We start from the raw sequence: 22,447 nt of genomic DNA, 5'->3' as shown, positions 1-22,447 counted from the left end.
CTGTTTCTCCGGGCAGTGTGGTTTTATTTAGAGACAGAGAATTTAGGGGGAAAATAATAATAATTAAAAAAAACACTAAAAGTTTGTGGTGTTTATTTGGGAAAATAATGGAAGAGAGTCTAAAGGGAATGAATACTTGTGCGACACGTCTTTTGGTGTCGCACCTGAGCGAAGTCTGTTGGTACGCAAGGTTTTGATACGCATAGTTGCCCCCACCCAGAAACAAGGGGGGGCGGGGGGGTCTCACTGCGACGTCCCAATCACGTGGCTGTCCCGTCTGTGAGGACTCCCCCCCGGTCTCTCTCTCTGCTCCTCTGCGATGCTGAGGCTGCGGTGAGAGATGAGGAGTTGCTGCTCCGGCGCGTAGAGGCGAAAGTTATGGCACGGCCATCGTCCTCCTCCTCCTCTTCCTCCTCCTCCTCTTCCTCCTCCTCCTCTTGCTCCTCTTCCTCCTCCTCGCAGCAGAGCAGAGCGTCCCGCAGCAGTTTGTGCCACAGCTCCGCGCCGGGAGCGCACATCGCATCTCCGGACACGCGAGAAATCCCCCTCACGCAGCCCGTCAAATCAATCTAAGTGGGGGGAGAAATAGGTCTGAGGCGAGGCGAGGTGGCGGCGGCAGGAGAGGAACATTTACAGGTATGTGTTGCTCCTTATTATAGGAACATCATCCAGTGGTCTTTTAACTGACTGCAACATTTTAGTCGTGCTTTTACTGCCCCGACCTGTCATCCTCAGTGACCCTCCAGTTATTTATGTGCTGAAAACTTTTCACCCACATTGAAGTCTGTGCTGAGTTTTGGCTCTTGTTACAAAATGACATCGCGATTTCTTTTTTATTTAAAGTGTCTCTGTGTGTGCGTGTGTGTGTTTCTTCCTTTTTTTTAAATTTATTCTTTCAGAAGTGAGTTAGAGGCGCAATGTAAGAGGCCTTGTAAAGATAACCGACCCGCAGCTGCGCACGGTAAGACCACTCTGTTCTCTCTCTCTCCACCCCATAATAATGCGGTTTTGTGCTTTGCTCCTAAGAGACTAAGCCTGCAGCTTACAGCTAAACACCTTTTATTCACCACACAATCTGATCCATAGGTTTTCGGAGTCTCGGCTCCAAACTACAGCAGTTGTCGTAAAGTCGTGAAGGACTAAAAGCAGAGAAAATGACAACATTAAAATCACCATCACAACTCATTGAGAGACAACAAATTGTCAATTAAAAACAATAACAAAACAACAACAAAAAAGAAGTAAGAGCAAGAAACAGTTATGGCATTAATTAATCTGCACAAAAGTAAGTTACTGGCAGGTTTGGACATGTCCGGATTCACTGCTATGAGTAAATAAGTATGATTGGTGGGCCAGATGGCCTCTTTTGTATACAAATATGCACTTTTGTATACAAATATGCACTTTTGTATACAAATATGCAGAGTCATGCTGCTTCAGCTCCAGTCATAAGTCTGTAAGTAAACATTTTCAGACTGCAAGTTCAGTTGAAGATTTTTGGATTCATTTGACAGCAGCCACAGCCATATGAGGATATTACCAAAGCCAGCCTCCCATTGACATATTATATAATTGATTTTCATTTGACGATGAGATGCATGGATAATTTTCTCTAATGTGAACCAGTGCTACAGACTGAGTGTTTTTGTGGTGTCAGAGTAACATGTGCAACTGTTGTGGACGGGGTCCTGTGTCTTGACCTACTTTCTTGAATAGTAGTAGATCAATTGGAATGTATGTGTAATTGAATTGAAATGACTTTTGTTCCAAAGCACGTTGAGAATACGCGTTATGAATGAACTCCATGTAAATAAATTGAATTGTATTGAATTGGAGAAGCTGCTTTCCCCGTTTCAGCTCTAAGCCCTTCAGAACCTATCTGCATAGATCCTATTTGAGGAATGACGCCTTTTCAAAATTGAAGTTATGCCGGATTGCTTGCTTGAGGACATGCCGCTCCAGAAGCAGCTATCAGCAAAAAATGTTAGCAATCTGATTTTTACTTTTCTTCTCAGTCACTGAGAGCTTCCTTTTGTTTGCCTGCATAGATCTTTCACAATGACATGACAAGAAATGTAAATTAGCAAGAGAAAAACATTTGAAAACATTAAACCCATTGAACCTGGTGAGTTGGGTGGATATGGTTGAAGCTGGGACCAAATATGTTTATCTCAGCTTCTCTTTGCTTGTGGTGGCATCTATATTGCGGGTGGGTTTATGATTTGCACTTGACACACTTGCAAAACCTGCAGAACGTTTGTCTGAACCTGGAAAGAATATATTTTTTTAATGAAACATTTATTGTCAGTAAAGGTAATTAAAGTCATCCTTGATGTCCTTTTTTCTTCTGGGCTGAAGTGATTTTAAAAAAAATTATTTCCTAGAAGTATTTTCTTAGAACTCGAGCCACATATCACTGCAGGCGGAAAAGGTTATGTTAACGGTTTAGTGCCATAAAAAGCTTTTTTTTTTTTTCTCAGATTTTTAACCAAACAACTTTTAAAATAAAGTAAAGATAGCTGAATGAATACGAAAAACATTTACAAAGTAACGACTCATGTCCAAAATGCAGTGAAATGCTTCCAAACCAACCTGATCCTATACAAACAAGATATTTCCCATCTTGTTAAATCGTAAATTATTGTAATTAGGCACATTTTTTGCTGAAAGATTATACTTTGAGTCCGTACAGGTTCTCATTTCCTGTCATTGTTGCATAATTTTTCTTGCAGGTTTGAAGCAGAACTGGTTGCATCCATAGTTCCAAGTGCTCTTCACCCATCCTTAGAATGAGGCTATAGGACTTCTGAGTCCTTTCTTCACCTGCAGTGCCTTCAGGGACAGCTCCAAGACAGCATTACAGGTATTCCCAAATACAAGCTAAATGCTATTCAGAGTATTGTTTGTGAAACAAAGAGAAGTAGAATAACTGAAAAGCAAGCTATGGTGGTTTGATGATCACATCAATTTTGATGTGATCATTCATTTATCTCACGTTTCCCATTGTTCTGTGTGATCAGTTCGAGCTGATGGGATGAGTGGTCAATCGTAATGACTAACTCTACAACACTGAACCTTGATACTGCTTTGATATGGCTGAACTGGAGGGGAGACTTGTTTGTCTGGTTCCTGCTGTACAGAGTGAAGATAAAAGATGGGCGATTAATTCATTCAGCTTTCTTGTATTTATTTATTCATTTATCTGACACTTAGGTTTTTTCCAAATACACAGCAAAACTGGTTTTTGAATGGAAAACGAAGGGTAACCCAAACACTGCGACCGTTTTAAAAGGACCTTCTTTTAGAGTCAAATCTGTGAAATGAGTTTGAACAATTTTGACACAAAAAGTGTTCAGAAATCCTGACAAAATTATGCCAGAACGTTTTTGGTGGCTTTGACTTTGAAAGCTACCAAGGATTGTGAAATTTCCCCAAATATTGGTGAGGTTTGTAAAAATGTGCCACCCTGTAGAAAAAATTTTCAATTAAAAGATCATATTTCTAATTTATTAGGATTTTTATTGTGAAGATGAAAACCCTGTCTGAATATCACAGGAAATGCTGTTATAGTTGTAACTTCAAAAATAAGTCTGAGGGATTTTCCTCCCCCTAGTGGCAATTTAATTTACCCTCTATTGATTACACTTGTCTGTAAAAAGTGACAAATGCACTCATTAGTATGTTCATAAAACAAATGAGTTTGTCTTGACTCAGATTGCACCTCCGCTTTTGTTGCGTTAGTGAAGGTTCATTTCCGACAAAAATAACACTTTGTGCTTTAAAACTTGGTTTCAAAGTTCAGGGCCTTTAAAAGTTTCAATTTGTGCTGAAATTCATATTTTTGCATAATTATGATCCATAGTGCTAAAAGAAAAAAACATTTGACGTTTTAAATATGTCCTCTGTTTGTTGTTTGTTTCAGGTTATCAACCAAAATTTTAATCATGTCTTCATTTAATAAGGAAGAACGCGATGTAATCAGTCCCTCCTACTAAATGTAAAAAAATTTTTTCCCTCCATTGGTTGTGGCTGTATTAGAGGCAGTAGCAGCCAGGTAAATCAAACATATATAATTTATAATAACTGCAATTCATCTTTGAAATAACTGTAGAGGCATTTTGACCCACTCCTCATTAGTAGAGTTGTTTTATTTACCCCTTATGCAGGTTTTTAGCTGTAAAGCCCTGTTGAGGTGAATGGATCTTTCTCATTTATGCCAGTTTCACCCAGAATCTATCTTATTGCTGAAACATTACCATTGACTTCATCTTAGGCTTTAGATGTAGTTTCAGGTTCTTTTGTGACCTCCTCTATTAGGTCACAAAAGCCACTTCTTTTACCATTGTCAATTTTCTGTAGCCAGGAGTATGTCTGGTTCTGTTCAAGTCAAGTTGTGTGCATCTCCACTGGAGGTTTGTTCCTCACTACGTGAATGTGAATATGAGTGGGAATGTGGGACCGTGAGCAGACTGTGAGCATGCAGGAGCTGTGGCTAGCACTGTTGTCTTGCAGAAAGAAGACCTCAGGTTTAAATCTCCATCTAGGGTCGTTCTGCTTGGGTGCATGTTCTCCCTATGCATGAGTGGGTTCTCTCTGGGTACTCCGGCTTCCTCCAGGCCAAAAACATGACCGTTAGGTGAACTGGTCTCCTCTAAGTTGTCCTTAGGTGTGAATGTGAGTGCACGGCTGTTTGTCGTGGGTGTGTCTATATTGCACTGCGATGGACTGGTGACCTGTCCTGCCTCTCACCCAATGACCGCTGGAGATATAATCCCCACCTTTCCACCCCCTGCTCCACCTCCATGACCCTAAAAAGATACTTATGAGTAAATAAGTATGATTGGTGGGCCAGATGGCCTCTTTTGTATACAAATATGCACTGGATCTGGAGAGTCATGCTGCTTCAGCTCCAGTCATAAGTCTGTAATCAATCAATCAATCAATCAATCAAATTTTATTTGTATAGCACATTTCAGCTACAAGGCATTTCAAAGTGCTTTACATCATAAACACAAAACACGAAGGCATGCAACATAGAATACATATTACATTTCAAATGCAACTCTAAACAGGTGCGTTTTTACTTGAGATTTGAAGGAAGTCAGGGTTTCCGCTGTTTTACAGTTTTCTGGAAGTTTGTTCCAAAGTTTTGGTGCATAGATGCTGAAAGCTGCTTCTCCTCTCTTGGTTCTGGTTCTGGGGATGCAGAGCAGACCAGAACCAGAAGACCTGAGAGGTCTGGAAGGTTGATACAACAACAGCAGATCTTTGATGTATTGTGGTGCTAAACCGTTCAGTGATTTGTAAACTAACAAGAGTATTTTAAAATCTATTCTTTGAGCTACAGGGAGCCAGTGGAGGGACTTTAAAACTGTGTTATGTGATCTATCTTCCTGGTTCTAGTGAGAACGCGAGCAGCAGCATTCTGGATCAGTTGCAGCTGTTTGATTGATTTGTTGGACAGGCCTGTGAAGATGCTGTTGCAATAATCAATGCGACTAAAGACAAACGCATGAATGAGTTTCTCTAGATCTGGCTGAGACATTAGTCCTCTAATCCTGGAGATGTTCTTCAGGTGATAGAAGGCCGATTTTGTTACTGTCTTTATGTGGCTCTGGAGGTTCAAGTCCGAGTCCATCACTACTCCCAGGTTTCGGGCCTGATCGCTAGGTTTTAGTTGTAATAACTGAAGCTGTGCATTGACTCTAGATCGTTCCTCTTTAGGTCCAAAAATAATGACTTCAGTTTTATTTTTGTTCAGTTGGAGAAAGTTTTGGCACATCCACACATTTATCTGTTCTAAACATTTATTCAGTGATTGGATGGGTTCAGAGTCACCTGGTGACATCGTAATGTAGAGCTGTGTGTCATCCGCATAGTTGTGGTAGCTAATATTATTTCCTGTTATGACCTGAGCTAGTGGGAGAATATAAATATTAAATAAGAGGGGTCCTAGGATTGAACCTTGGGGTACCCCACATGTGACCTTTGACCTCTTTGATGAGAAGTTTCCAATTGAAACAAAGAAATCCCTGTTCTTTATGTAGGATTCAAACCAGTCGAGCACCGAACCAGAGAGTCCAACCCAACTTTCAAGTCGATTCAGTAATATGTCATGGTCGACAGTGTCAAAAGCTGCACTGAGATCCAACAGAACCAGCACCGTGGTTCTCCCACGGTCCGTATTTATATGGATATCATTGAATACTTTTACGAGGGCAGTCTCCGTGCTGTGGTGAGCACGAAAACCAGACTGGAAAGTGTCAAAGCAGTTGGTCATCATGAGGAAACTATTTAATTGTTTACACACAGTTTTTTCAATAACTTTGCTGATGAATGGGAGATTTGAGATTGGCCTGTAATTCTGCAATAGTGATTTGTCCAGGTTGTTCTTTTTTAACAGTGGTTTGATGACTGCTGTTTTCAAGGCCTGGGGAAAAACACCTGATGTAAGCGATGAGTTTACGATTTGGATCAGATCAGCAGCAATAACAGGCAGAACTTTCTTAAAGAAACGTGTGGGTAGGACATCCAGACAGCAGGAGCTTGAACTTAATTGACTTATAATTTCTTCTAGAGTTTTATAATTAAGTAGTTGAAAATTGGTCATTTTTTCTGTATTTGTTTTGTTTTGGTACAGCAATGGTTCTGGCTTTGAAGTTGATGTGCAGATTAATCCTCTGATTTTTTGGATTTTCTCTGAAAAGAAATCAGAAAACTTGTTACAGGCTGCATTAGATTGAGTTCAGGTGGTAACGTCACAGGAGGGTTTGTGAGCCTGTCAACTGTTGCAAATAAAGTTCGAGCATTATTGATGTTTTTCTTTATGACATCTGCAAAGAAAGCCTCCCTTCCATGTTTTAGTGTTAAGTGATAGTTACGTAGTTTTTCTTTGTAGATGTCGTGATGAACGTGAAGTTGAGTTTTACGCCATTGTCGTTCTGCCCTGCGGCAGACTTGTCTTGCAGACCGAACTATTTGTGCATTTCTCCATGGAGATTTCTTTCTACCAGTCAAAACCTTTACTTTAATTGGGGCAATGGAATCAATGATATATGAAACTTTAGACTGAAAATGATCTAACAACTGATCTACATCATTACAGCTTAAGGGTGAGGAGGAAGAGTAGATTTGATTAAATGTTTCTGCTGTGTTTTCTGTGAAAGAACGTTTTGTGACAGTAGCTGTTTGTCCAAGTGGGTCAAAGAATAAAGAACCTTCATAGATAACAGCAAAGTGATCTGACAGGGCGACATCAGTTACAGAGACATTGGAAATAGTCACACACTTAGTGATAACCAGGTCAAGTGTGTGTTCTTGAGTGTTTTGCTTGTTTAATATGTTGTGTTAAACCAAAATTTTGTAAAATATCAGAGAGCTTTTTTGCTCCTCTGTTTTCGGGTTTGTCCACATGAATGTTGAAATCACCAACAATTATTAAACAATCATAATCAATGCATATGAGAGAAAGAAGATCATTCAAGTCAGTAAAGAAATTTTCCACATATGCTGGAGTTTTGTATAAAGTTAGTGTCAAAGTTCGTTTGAAGCCTTTAACCTGAATTCCAAGATACTCAAAAGATGTGAAATGACCGAAAGAGATTTTACTACAGTTTATGGTATTTTTAAATATAGAAGCCACGCCTCCTCCTTTTTTATGTTTTCTATTCTCACTTAAAAAATTGTAGTCAGGAGGCGCTGATTCAATGAGTACAATTTGGTCATTATCGTCATTCAACCATGTTTCTGTCAGAAACATAACATCAACATTATACTCAGTGATGAAATCATTAATTAACAGAGCTTTAGCACAGAGTGATCTGATATTTAAAAGAGCTACTTTAAGTGGCTTGGAGGCCAAAAGATTTTCAGTCTGAGGTTCCTTTAGGCAGGGGATCACTCTGAGGTTTGAATTAGGACCGCTGTATTTCATATTTCTATTTTTTGTAAATTTTCTTGTAGTGATCCGGACAGGTAATGTCCTGTTCTGCATTTCCAGGGGGCCAGATGCATTCTGGAGGAATGCATCTGGCATAATATCTGGTCCCCGGCCTCAGACCTCAGAAACGCAGAGTGATGGATCCTCTGGGAGGTCAGGGGCAGGTTGCTTAAATGTAGTGATGTCTGCTACGTGAGTGCTAAGGAGAGACGTGCCGAGGCGAACCTGTTGATTCATTCCATCTGTAAATTTAAGAAACTTAAGTTTTTCAGACTGCAAGTTCAGTTGAAGATTTTTGGATTCATTTGACAGCAGCCACAGCCATATGAGGATATTACCAAAGCCAGCCTCCCATTGACATATTATATAATTGATTTTCATTTGACGATGAGATGCATGGATAATTTTCTCTAATGTGAACCAGTGCTACAGACTGAGTGTTTTTGTGGTGTCAGAGTAACATGTGCAACTGTTGTGGACGGGGTCCTGTGTCTTGACCTACTTTCTGAATAGTAGTAGATCAATTGGAATGTATGTGTAATTGAATTGAAATGACTTTTGTTCCAAAGCACGTTGAAAAGACGCGTTATGAATGAACTCCATGTAAATAAATTGAATTGTATTGAATTGGAGAAGCTGCTTTCCCCGTTTCAGCTCTAAGCCCTTCAGAACCTCCTATTTGAGGAATGACGCCTTTTCAAAATTGAAGTTATGCCGGATTGCTTGCTTGAGGACATGCCGCTCCAGAAGCAGCTATCAGCAAAAAATGTTAGCAATCTGATTTTTACTTTTCTTCTCAGTCACTGAGAGCTTCCTTTTGTTTGCCTGCATAGATCTTTCACAATGACATGACAAGAAATGTAAATTAGCAAGAGAAAAAACATTTGAAAACATTAAACCCATTGAACCTGGTGAGTTGGGTGGATATGGTTGAAGCTGGGACCAAATATGTTTATCTCAGCTTCTCTTTGCTTGTGGTGGCATCTATATTGCGGGTGGGTTTATGATTTGCACTTGACACACTTGCAAAACCTGCAGAACGTTTGTCTAAACCTGGGAAGAATATTTTTTTTTAATGAAACATTTATTGTCAGTAAAGGTAATTAAAGTCATCTTTGATGCCCTTTTCTCTTCTGGGCTGAAGTGATTTTTTAAAAATTATTTCCTATCAATCAATCAATCAAATTTTATTTGTATAGCACATTTCAGCTACAAGGCATTTCAAAGTGCTTTACATCATAAACACAAAACACGAAGGCATGCAACATAGAATAAAATACCAAGTTTTTTTTTTTTTTTTCCCTTCCTCTTCTTTCCTTCCTTCTTTCTCCTTTTTTCCTCCCTCTCTTTTCCCTTTTCTTCCCCCTTCCCTTTGACACGGAATTTAAGCGCCTGTTACCGCCGGACTCCGCCGTCCGTTTAACCACGGGTATTCGCCGGGCCCCGTTGCCCACAACAGGAAAGAAAAAATAAAAATAAAAAAATAAATAATAATTTACATACATATCCACAAAATCAAATTCATACATATTACATTTCAAATGCAACTCTAAACAGGTGCGTTTTTACTTGAGATTTGAAGGAAGTCAGGGTTTCCGCTGTTTTACAGTTTTCTGGAAGTTTGTTCCAAATTTTTGGTGCATAGATGCTGAAAGCTGCTTCTCCTCTCTTGATTCTGGTTCCGGGGATGCAGAGCAGACCAGAACCAGAAGACCTGAGAGGTCTAGAAGTATTTTCTCATTAGTAGAGTTGTTTTATTTACCCCTTATGCAGGTTTTTAGCTGTAAAGCCCTGTTGAGGTGAATGGATCTTTCTCATTTATGCCAGTTTCACCCAGAATCTATCTTATTGCTGAAACATTACCATTGACTTCATCTTAGGCTTTAGATGTAGTTTCAGGTTCTTTTGTGACCTCCTCTATTAGGTCACAAAAGCCACTTCTTTTACCATTGTCAATTTTCTGTAGCCAGGAGTATGTCTGGTTCTGTTCAAGTCAAGTTGTGTGCATCTCCACTGGAGGTTTGTTCCTCACTACGTGAATGTGAATATGAGTGGGAATGTGGGACCGTGAGCAGACTGTGAGCATGCAGGAGCTGTGGCTAGCACTGTTGTCTTGCAGAAAGAAGACCTCAGGTTTAAATCTCCATCTAGGGTTGTTCTGCTTGGGTGCATGTTCTCCCTATGCATGAGTGGGTTCTCTCTGGGTACTCCGGCTTCCTCCAGGCCAAAAACATGACCGTTAGGTGAACTGGTCTCCTCTAAGTTGTCCTTAGGTGTGAATGTGAGTGCACGGCTGTTTGTCGTGGGTGTGTCTATATTGCACTGCAATGGACTGGTGACCTGTCCTGCCTCTCACCCAATGACCGCTGGAGATATAATCCCCACCTTTCCACCCCCTGCTCCACCTCCATGACTCTAAAAAGATACTTATGAGTAAATAAGAATGATTGGTGGGCCAGATGGCCTCTTTTGTATACAAATATGCACTGGATCTGGAGAGTCATGCTGCTTCAGCTCCAGTCATAAGTCTGTAAGTAAACATTTTCAGACTGCAAGTTCAGTTGAAGATTTTTGGATTCATTTGACAGCAGCCACAGCCATATGAGGATATTACCAAAGCCAGCCTCCCATTGACATATTATATAATTGATTTTTTGACGATGAGATGCATGGATAATTTTCTCTAATGTGAACCAGTGCTACAGACTGAGTGTTTTGTGGTGTCAGAGTAACATGTGCAACTGTTGTGGACGGGGTCCTGTGTCTTGACCTACTTTCTTGAATAGTAGTAGATCAATTGGAATGTATGTGTAATTGAATTGAAATGACTTTTGCTCCAAAGCACGTTGAAAAGACGCGTTATGAATGAACTCCATGTAAATAAATTGAATTGTATTGAATTGGAGAAGCTGCTTTCCCCGTTTCAGCTCTAAGCCCTTCAGAACCTCCTATTTGAGGAATGACGCCTTTTCAAAATTGAAGTTATGCCGGATTGCTTGCTTGAGGACATGCCGCTCCAGAAGCAGCTATCAGCAAAAAATGTTAGCAATCTGATTTTTACTTTTCTTCTCAGTCACTGAGAGCTTCCTTTTGTTTGCCTGCATAGATCTTTCACATTGACATGACAAGAAATGTAAATTAGCAAGAGAAAACATTTGAAAACATTAAACCCATTGAACCTGGTGAGTTGGGTGGATATGGTTGAAGCTGGGACCAAATATGTTTATCTCAGCTTCTCTTTGCTTGTGGTGGCATCTATATTGCGGGTGGGTTTATGATTTGCACTTGACACACTTGCAAAACCTGCAGAACGTTTGTCTAAACCTGGGAAGAATATTTTTTTTAATGAAACATTTATTGTCAGTAAAGGTAATTAAAGTCATCTTTGATGCCCTTTTCTCTTCTGGGCTGAAGTGATTTTTTAAAAATTATTTCCTATCAATCAATCAATCAAATTTTATTTGTATAGCACATTTCAGCTACAAGGCATTTCAAAGTGCTTTACATCATAAACACAAAACACGAAGGCATGCAACATAGAATAAAATACCAATTTTTTTTTTTTTTCCCTTCCTCTTCTTTCTTCCTTCTTTCTCCTTTTTTCCTCCCTCTCTTTTCCCTTTCTTCCCCTTCCCTTTGACACGGAATTTAAGCGCCTGTTACCGCCGGACTCCGCCGTCCGTTTAACCACGGGTATTCGCCGGGCCCCGTTGTCCACAACAGGAAAGAAAAAAAATAAATAAATAAATAAATAATAATTTACATACATATCCACAAAATCAAATTCATACATATTACATTTCAAATGCAACTCTAAACAGGTGCGTTTTTACTTGAGATTTGAAGGAAGTCAGGGTTTCCGCTGTTTTACAGTTTTCTGGAAGTTTGTTCCAAATTTTTGGTGCATAGATGCTGAAAGCTGCTTCTCCTCTCTTGATTCTGGTTCCGGGGATGCAGAGCAGACCAGAACCAGAAGACCTGAGAGGTCTAGAAGTATTTTCTCATTAGTAGAGTTGTTTTATTTACCCCTTATGCAGGTTTTTAGCTGTAAAGGCCTGTTGAGGTGAATGGATCTTTCTCATTTATGCCAGTTTCCCAGAATCTATCTTATTGCTGAAACATTACCATTGACTTCATCTTAGGCTTTAGATGTAGTTTCAGGTTCTTTTGTGACCTCCTCTATTAGGTCACAAAAGCCACTTCTTTTACCATTGTTAAGTTTCTGTAGCCTGGTAATGTCTGGTTCTGTTCAAGTCAAGTTGTGTGCATCTCCACTGGAGGTTTGTTTCTCACTACGTGAATGTGAATATGAGTGGGAATGTGGGACCGTGAGCAGACTGTGAGCATGCAGGAGCTGTGGCTAGCACTGTTGTCTTGCAGAAAGAAGACCTCAGGTTTAAATCTCCATCTAGGGTCGTTCTGCTCGGGTGCATGTCTCCCTATGCATGAGTGGGTTCTCTCTGGGTACTCCGGCTTCCTCCAGGCCAAAAACATGACCGTTAGGTGAACTGGTCTCCTCTAAGTTGTCCTTAGGTGTGAATGTGAGTGCACGGCTGTTTGTCGTGGGTGTGTCTATATTGCACTGCGATGGACTGGTGACCTGTCCTGCCTCTCACCCAATGACCGCTGGAGATATAATCCCCACCTTTCCACCCCCTGCTCCACCTCCATGACCCTAAAAAGATACTTATGAGTAAATAAGTATGATTGGTGGGCCAGATGGCCTCTTTTGTATACAAATATGCACTGGATCTGGAGAGTCATGCTGCTTCAGCTCCAGTCATAAGTCTGTAAGTAAACATTTTCAGACTGCAAGTTCAGTTGAAGATTTTTGGATTCATTTGACAGCAGCCACAGCCATATGAGGATATTACCAAAGCCAGCCTCCCATTGACATATTATATAATTGATTTTCATTTGACGATGAGATGCATGGATAATTTTCTCTAATGTGAACCAGTGCTACAGACTGAGTGTTTTTGTGGTGTCAGAGTAACATGTGCAACTGTTGTGGACGGGGTCCTGTGTCTTGACCTACTTTCTTGAATAGTAGTAGATCAATTGGAATGTATGTGTAATTGAATTGAAATGACTTTTGTTCCAAAGCACGTTGAAAAGACGCGTTATGAATGAACTCCATGTAAATAAATTGAATTGTATTGAATTGGAGAAGCTGCTTTCCCCGTTTCAGCTCTAAGCCCTTCAGAACCTCCTATTTGAGGAATGACGCCTTTTCAAAATTGAAGTTATGCCGGATTGCTTGCTTGAGGACATGCCGCTCCAGAAGCAGCTATCAGCAAAAAATGTTAGCAATCTGATTTTTACTTTTCTTCTTAGTCACTGAGAGCTTCCTTTTGTTTGCCTGCATAGATCTTTCACATTGACATGACAAGAAATGTAAATTAGCAAGAGAAAAACATTTGAAAACATTAAACCCATTGAACCTGGTGAGTTGGGTGGATATGGTTGAAGCTGGGACCAAATATGTTTATCTCAGCTTCTCTTTGCTTGTGGTGGCATCTATATTGCGGGTGGGGTTATGATTTGCACTTGACACACTTGCAAAACCTGCAGAACGTTTGTCTGAACCTGGGAAGAATATTTTTTTTAATGAAACATTTATTGTCAGTAAAGGTAATTAAAGTCATCCTTGATGCCCTTTTCTCTTCTGGGCTGAAGTGATTTTTTAAAAATTATTTCCTATCAATCAATCAATCAAATTTTATTTGTATAGCACATTTCAGCTACAAGGCATTTCAAAGTGCTTTACATCATAAACACAAAACACGAAGGCATGCAACATAGAATAAAATACCAAGGTTTTTTTTTTTTTTTCCCTTCCTCTTCTTTCCTTTCTTCTTTCTCCTTTTTTCCTCCCTCTCTTTTCCCTTTCTTCCCCCTTCCCTTTGACACGGAATTTAAGCGCCTGTTACCGCCGGACTCCGCCGTCCGTTTAACCACGGGTATTCGCCGGGCCCCGTTGCCCACAACAGGAAAGAAAAAAAAAAAAATAAATAAATAAATAATAATTTACATACATATCCACAAAATCAAATTCATACATATTACATTTCAAATGCAACTCTAAACAGGTGCGTTTTTACTTGAGATTTGAAGGAAGTCAGGGTTTCCGCTGTTTTACAGTTTTCTGGAAGTTTGTTCCAAATTTTTGGTGCATAGATGCTGAAAGCTGCTTCTCCTCTCTTGCTTCTGGTTCCGGGGATGCAGAGCAGACCAGAACCAGAAGACCTGAGAGGTCTAGAAGTATTTTCTCATTAGTAGAGTTGTTTTATTTACCCCTTATGCAGGTTTTTAGCTGTAAAGGCCTGTTGAGGTGAATGGATCTTTCTCATTTATGCCAGTTTCACCCAGAATCTATCTTATTGCTGAAACATTACCATTGACTTCATCTTAGGCTTTAGATGTAGTTTCAGGTTCTTTTGTGACCTCCTCTATTAGGTCACAAAAGCCACTTCTTTTACCATTGTCAATTTTCTGTAGCCAGGAGTATGTCTGGTTCTGTTCAAGTCAAGTTGTGTGCATCTCCACTGGAGGTTTGTTTCTCACTACGTGAATGTGAATATGAGTGGGAATGTGGGACCGTGAGCAGACTGTGAGCATGCAGGAGCTGTGGCTAGCACTGTTGTCTTGCAGAAAGAAGACCTCAGGTTTAAATCTCCATCTAGGGTCGTTCTGCTTGGGTGCATGTTCTCCCTATGCATGAGTGGGTTCTCTCTGGGTACTCCGGCTTCCTCCAGGCCAAAAACATGACCGTTAGGTGAACTGGTCTCCTCTAAGTTGTCCTTTGGTGTGAATTTGAGTGCACGGCTGTTTGTCGTGGGTGTGTCTATATTGCACTGCGATGGACTGGTGACCTGTCCTGCCTCTCACCCAATGACCGCTGGAGATATAATCCCCACCTTTCCACCCCCTGCTCCACCTCCATGACCCTAAAAAGATAAATAGGTTTATACACCGGAAAGATAAATATGAAATAATCACCTTTTACATGCCTAGGTTTATTCTGGTTAACTCATTCTTACACATAAACTTGTTTGATGTTAAGCATTAAGTGTGACAAAAAGCAGGACAAATAGTTGAGGTGGTAAATACTTTTTTTTACAGCGCTATAATTTCAGATTTCTTCGACATGAGACTTAAAGAAAATCCAACTGAGCAAAACTGAGTGTCAAAAGCACACGACCCCACAGCTTAAAGTGTTTAGCTTTTACAACTTGTGCAGCAGTAACTATAACTAAAGGTAAAATATTGATCCGTCCTGCACAGCAGGACTAAAGTTGGAGGAACTTTAGCCTCTGAGCAGCTTCAGGTCTGAGATGTGAAATTGTTCACTTTTGATCATAACAATCACCAAATCCTCAGCTCAGAGTAAAGACTTTTAATTGATCTTTTACAAAAATGAGCTAAATATAAAATAAATCTGTGTTTATTTTTTCTATTTTTAGGCAGGTGAGGGATGAACTCATTGACACGTTCAAAGGTTTCCAAAGTATATTTTCAAACTGAGCGTCTGTCAACATCAACATACTTTATGTTGATGTTGAAACTTTGACTTTCAGCTTTGTGGCTCCATGACTCCTGTTGGGCTAGAGCCCAAACCTTTGGCCTGTATCTTCTCTTGATTAGTGAGATGTCTGCAGTCTGTAGATGATGCAGTCTGTAGATGATGATAAATTAAATCCATTTCTCTGGCTTGCAGGTGACATACACTATGTCAATGTTTGCAGTCTGCAGTCACAAACAAACACTTTTAGAACACAACTACCTGCTGCAGCCATCGGAAGAGAAAGCGCGTCCTGTGTTGTGCTTTTCTACTCATCATCAAGTGTTTAGCAGAGTCTGAAGTTACTTCAGTCTCTTCTCGTTCGAAAGCTAATCAACAACTCAGAGCCTTCATCTTGATGTGGCGAAGTTCCAATAAAATAAGGAGGAAAGAAGATCTAGGTGACTTTAAATGTGACAGTGTGGTTGGTGTCACCCAGGCCAAATTAATTAATTCAACAAATTAAGATTAGTTGTGCCAGAATTTTCTGTGGCTTACTCACAGCCACACCAATATATTTAAGAATTAAACTCAGACTTTCTGTCTGTCTGACTGTCTATCTGTCTATGCTTAAAGATCTATGTTTACATTGTTTTGGAAATAATACTAAATAATCTCTACGTTAACTAAAACTACTTTTAGGATTAAATTACAGCAATTGGTATGTGTTCAAACAAGCAGTTCACAATGCTAAGCAGAAGCTGAGATAATTCATTATTTGTAAATAAGGTTTTATTATATAATTTTCTGAATTAGAAATCAATAACATTTTGGTCAAGTGTCCAAAACTGGTAGTGTTGTTCAGGAAAACCACAAACTTTGGACCTCCTCTGCTAGCGGCTGGAGGAGCGTCGACACGGCGGCTCTTACTGAGGTTCCTCCACTCAGCTCCAGGGATGGAGTAAAGACACGGCTGCAGGCTTGTTTTCCTGGCCACAATACAGAAATCTGAGGTTACGTAGGATCCTGGGTTACTTGGAACAATCTTTGTTTACACCCTCATCGTAGAGTTAAATACTCCGTATGACATCATCTGGCGACATCCTTCGATGATGTCTCCAGCTGGCACGCACTGAGAGTGTCTGTAATCAGAACTGTGACTAAAAATAATAATAATAATGATAATAATTGACGAAGTGGGTTGTGGTCTAAGAATGAAATTCGAAAGACTGACATTTTTTCCTGAAGGTCTTCCTCTTCCTCCCCCTGGAACTAACAGTGGGCCAATACAGTTCATCCTAGGATTAACGGGTTTTAAACCAGTTTCTTTGTCCCCTGTAGTTCCGGCCTTCATGGCTGGAGGCACAACAAGCTACTTAGTTGATGTTGGAGGTCAGAGGGAAATTAACAGACTGCTTTTAAATGAAAGAAAGACATCAGTTGCTCAAATTGCCAGTAGCTGTAACCGAGATTAGCTGAGAATATAATCTGAACCCTCAACACGTCACACCTAGAAGCAGATGGGCTGTGGTAGGAGAAAACTACGGAGTAGTGCCGTTGTCGGGTGAGAACTGGAAACTGAGGTCACGTTTTACATGGGCTCATCGAAACTGGACACTGACAAATTGACTGTCACACGAGTTGCTCAGCAGGTTGTTGCTAGGTAACCAATGAGTGAGTGAGGTAGTTGATGCCACCCGCCGTAGCCAGCTGTGAGTGGCTGAGCGGCTAACGCCTTTCCTCTGCCTACATCCCCCAGAATGCTTTGCAATTCTGGATCGGCGTATGGTGAAATTATTGAATATGCTATTGGACGTATATTGGTTATGTGTAAAACCAATATACGTATAATCAATAAAAATATAATCAATAAAAATATTTATATTTGTATTGATTTATTGTCTAGTCCTACTTCGTCCTCCTGGACACGGCTTCTTTTCATTTTTTAATTTCAATTTCAAATCAATTCAGCCTTAAATATGTTTTCCCTTTACAGCCCTTTAGTTCACTGTCAAACCTTGTTGACAAGCTCATGGACTTTGTTCCCTTTTTGTCACATTCTCCTTTAGAGGTCTTAATGTGGAGCTGGGCTCGACAGTCTGCCAGCATCACAGTCCAAAGATGATCCAACATGCGTGTGCTGATGCAAATGTGATGGTTTAGCAAGTGTTTTCGTCATCAGCTATTGTGGATTCCAGATGTGGAAAACCTCACAATAAACCCAGATCATTCTGGTTAGAGAGCCACATGGAGCCCTTCAGAGGAAAATAAACCTGAAGTTGCAATGGCTTGTTGTAAAAATAGACTAGCCAGTATCGTCCCGCTGTACCTACTGAATAAGGCAGAGTGACATAAGATCAAATATTAACTATAAAACCTACTAATGGATGAACTTTGAGGACGAAGCATCATGTATAGAAATAACAGAATTATGCAACGAGAGGGGTGCCTTAAAAAAGCTGACGTACACTAGATGATGAAGTTATTTATGGATAACTTCATCATCTATAATTGTCCTGTGCAAGGATTTAGGATGACTGGATGATTTTAAATGGGCAATACTTTTTTTTTCTGTTTGAATGACCTGCCCTACATTCAACCCTGAAGAAATGTGTGCACGCATAAAAACAGAGCAGAGTAATCATAAATTCTACATATTACACAACTTGACAGCAAAGTTGCGTAATATTTTTGGTGCAGTGAAGAAACCCTAAAGGGCACAGCACACCGCTGGCTTATGAAGCTAATAAGTAAACGTGTCATGAAAAAAAAAACCCATTTTAACCATTCATCCATTGTCTATATCCACAAGTCTGCGCCGCATCGCGGGGAGGCTGGTCTTTGACAGAGAGGTCATCACAGAGACATACAGGACAAACAGCCCTGCACTAGACTTTTATATTTGTTTCCTTTTGGTATTCATAATGAGTGATGGTCCACCTCTCATCTGTCAAGAGAGATATTGAATTAAAGAGTTTCATAAGACACAAAAGCTCAGGCCTGAAAAGTTTCTTCTTGGTCTTGGTTTGGTTTGTGAAGCAACAGAGAAACGGGGCATCAAAGTTGACCTTGCATTGTGTCCCAAATCCGCACTGGCAAGTAGGCTTGAAATTTGGGAGCTGGCTTTATTGCATAACCACGAATCCCCAAGATATACCAAGAACGTGCTTGCAAAGTCTACTTTTTTCAAATTAAAAGTAGACTTTTTTTCTAAAATGTCCAGGTTGAGATCATGCTGTTTCAATAATAGATGGATTTAAACATTTTTACCAGGAGGAACAAGAAATAAGTGACAGTCTGTATGTCCCACATGAACAGGAAGAAGTGAACACAGGTCCACAGGGGCTGGACGCATTTTCCTGTTGTAGAAACAGGAAAATGCCTGTTTCCACAACCATGCATTGATAATTTGAGAAAATATTGCTTGCCTAATAATTTGGAACACTGTGTACACATATTTGGAGGAAAGCTTCAGCCAGCTCTGTTGTTTTTTCAAAGTACAGTTTTATTCTTAGTCTACAAAAAAACAAGAATATGTAATCAAGTAATTCCCCCATGTGTGCCAATTTGCAGAAAAAAAAAACTTCAAAATGTCTTTCTGTAGATGATAAAGTTAACAATATGCAACCATTAATTTAGCTAAATTAATAATAGAGATTTGTAACCTAAAAAGTCATTCATCGTTGCTTCTTTCAACTTACAAGGCACTTCTTACAGGTTTGTTCCAGTTTAGTCTGAGAATTTTGCTGTGTTTGGAATGTTTTGCTCTGTTTTATTCTGTTTCTTCCATTTTTCTGTTATTCTCAATAAGAATAACATAAAGTTTAATTAGTGCTTACAGGGACAGATTTATGTATCTGCACAATTAAGTAGTTACCTAAAAATGCTTCAGTTATAAAAATGCATAATGTTTCTCATTATGCTGTTTACAACCATTCTTAGCAGTGGTAGATGGCAGAAGTTCAGCAGGTGTTTGCTAATTGCTGCTGCTGCTAGTCTAGTGGAGCTGTGTTTGGCAGAAACAATTTCCCCAAAAACAATTTTCTGTGGTTGTTTTTTGGTGTTTAGCATCCGTCCACCTATCTAAATCGACCATGGGCTCCTCAAGCTGCCATTGGCTGAGAGGCAGAGTCCGCCCTGTGTGGTTAACATTGATTAATTATTATAGAAAACATGGTTTCTGCTGTTTTAATAAGGCTTGTTAAAGATCTCTCTAAGTCCCGGGAGAAGGATTCTGGGAAAGAACATCCTGAGAAATTATGAAGCAATTCAAGGTCACAATCATGGATTATTGGTAGTCAGACTACAGTACAGTTAGAAATACAGCTTGTGTCTGTGCATCCTCTGCAGAAAAATGTAACTTGGGAAAGAAGTCATGGATACTCTCAAGAATACAATGACTGTCCAATCCGAAAATCCCAATAGGGATATCTATTTCTTGCTGATGCAGTTTCATGGCAAAATTTGCACATTGATAAGCTTATGGGTTTTGCAAAGCTTCATGCAGTGTTTCATCCATCCTGCTCTTATAAACAACAGCGCTTTTATTATATTCACATCTTTTTTTAAGCAGAGGCTTTTCTTCTCTGTCTCTTTTCTTCCTAAGGTCATCAGGACCAAAGTTTGGAATAATTGTTTTGCTCTAAACCACAAACTTTCAATCTTTCATTACTTTCATCCAACAACTGAGCACATATTTTGAACCAAATAATATACTCTTAACAGATTAATTATGTGGACCATATGTTCATTATCTTGCTAAAATATTTCTAGAATATTCTATAGCTTGAATTACAATAACAACAGCATTAGCACTACCATAATTACGTATTGGGACTTTTTGGACTCATATAGTCACAGTGTGTAGTGTGTCTTAACTACTGTTGATGCACACAGATAAATTAGAATCTGCTTTGTGATGAATTAGAAAACAGTAACCGTTTAAGTGATTTTTAAACATGCTTTTCATTAAGTTCATTTCTGTATTCATTTTTTTTATTGATCAAATATGATATTGTATTCTTAGTGCTTTAGTCTTAAGTGAAAATCATCATAACTAACAGAAATAAAGACGTAAAAACAGACTGTGAGTGATTAATCTCTATTAAGTGTTTCACATAATGAATTTAATTACTGAAAATAACTTTTCTAATAGCCTTATTTCTTGAAAATATTGGTATGTATTTTAGAAGTTGATTCGCAAAAGTTTATAGAAACTGGTGGGAAGGAATGGGACAGATAAGAACATGGCATTTGAGAAAAGAGGATGTGTGTGGATCTTTCCAAGTCAGATAATGGCCTCAAGAACAGCTGCTGATTGAAAAACTTGCTCCTATCAATAGTCTGAGCAGTAATCCAATTCTTGAGAGCAAGTGTAACCGTGATAGATGAGGCTGGACAACGTTTATCCTGCCATCACACACAGCAAGGAGGAGAGCCATAGAGAGAGAAAAATCTCCATAGTTAACCTTTGGAGAATTGCAGCCAAATGAAGGATGTTTGGGGTTGCAAAGTCTCCATGAACGTAACCACTGTAAATGCTAATAGAGCAACATTTCTACTGCATTTTCTGACTTTGCCTGCAGTACACTAAAAAACAAGACCAACTGATGCCTAACCTCTTTTACTGCTTTGCTTTTTAGTTCATTTGATGTGAAATAGTGAAGAAATTCTGTTACAGAGACAATTCTTTGTTGATTCATGTGGGACAAAGTTTCTGGTAAATCTAGATCAATCATTACATTGTATCCCTTAAATAATTTATATCTCTGGGCAGAATTGAAAAAAAAAAAAACAAAACAGAAAGTTAAAATATCATCAGCTCCACGTGCAGAGAGCATGCTGCTCATGCAGCCAGGCAGCCTCGGAGTATACATAATTAAATATTTGCTCCTGCTGAGACACAGACTCATGAAGGTTGCTCAGACATTCAGACAGGCGAAGGGGAAAAGTCAGTAGCCTTGCTTACACTGTGACTGTCAGGATTTATACATTGGTAGCTGGGGTTTTTGCGACTTTTATGCTGTGGATAAAATTTGGAAAACGTGACTGGACATTTTAAAAACTGAATAACATTCAATATTCTGTTGATTATTTGATTTATGCATGTATTCTTTGATCAAAAAAGGGTTTGTTTGCAATTTTTTGTGCACCTTTTTAAAAGCTTTGCTTGATTAAGTGATAGAAACTTAAAACAAACACAAATGATCAAGAATATAAAAAATGTTTAGCTCATTTTGATGAGATGAGTCTAAAAAATGTTTTTCTGTATCATTTTTATTTTTCTCTCGTTTTAACATGTTAACATGTTAACACTTGTGCCTTATATGACCTGCGACATGTTACAGGGTGAATGATATACTTAGTAAGGCAAGTTGAGGGTTTCAATTTGAGTGAATTGGTTGTTATAAAATAATTGCTATTTGTGTGATACAAAATGTTATCTGTAAAATCACTTTACAGATAACATTTTGTAAAGTAAAAATGCAAACATTGTGTTGCAAAACAAATTATTCCTGGCTCTGTAGAGCTCACATTTTTGAAATATGATGGCTCAACAATCTTATTGTTATATCATATCTTGTAAATTGGTGAAGAAATCTGGGCTGTAACTGTTTCTTCTGTGTAAATATTTTTAAAATATATTGTGTACATATCTTTAAAATGCTTATTTTTCCATTTGCTTCCAGTGAAACAAAGGCATCATGAATCCGTTCGGCAGAGATGCCATGACCACGAAGAAGGAGAAGGAGAAGGAAATTCAGTATGAGGACCCTCCAGATGGAGGCTGGGGCTGGATGGTGGTGCTCCATTGTTTCCTGGTATGATGAACCGTTTTAGTTTTACATTTTGTCACAATTCATCACTAAAATCCCAAATGCTTCTAAAATGTCTGCACTTACTTTAAGACCTCTAATGTTTCCATCTAAACCAACATGAATATATAACCACATTGTATTTTTTTGTTTTTCATTTCACATTGTCTATTGCGATGCTACACCTGA

General features: G+C 39.2%; 1 protein-coding gene across 2 annotated transcripts in view; it reads left to right on the top strand.

Moving 5' to 3' along the window:
• Window positions 1–281: 281 nt before the first annotated feature.
• Window positions 282–22,447, top strand: part of slc16a4 (solute carrier family 16 member 4) — a 38,871-nt gene continuing 16,705 nt past the window's right edge. Inside the window, exons 1-4 of one of the 2 annotated variants that reach the window (XM_055049437.1) lie at window positions 282–636; window positions 900–961; window positions 2,733–2,863; window positions 22,133–22,264. In XM_055049437.1, the coding sequence (XP_054905412.1) occupies window positions 22,148–22,264 (117 nt within the window). In that variant the 5' untranslated portion in view covers window positions 282–636; window positions 900–961; window positions 2,733–2,863; window positions 22,133–22,147. Of the gene's footprint in view, window positions 637–886; window positions 962–2,732; window positions 2,864–22,132; window positions 22,265–22,447 lie in introns of those variants that run through there. The other variant, XM_055049438.1, reaches the window with a different exon arrangement.

Source organism: Poeciliopsis prolifica, unplaced genomic scaffold, assembly GCF_027474105.1.
Source record: "Poeciliopsis prolifica strain line A6 unplaced genomic scaffold, Auburn_PproV2 SCAFFOLD029, whole genome shotgun sequence".
Taxonomy (NCBI): Eukaryota; Metazoa; Chordata; class Actinopteri; order Cyprinodontiformes; family Poeciliidae; genus Poeciliopsis; species Poeciliopsis prolifica.
This window is presented reverse-complemented; position numbering and strand designations above follow the sequence as displayed.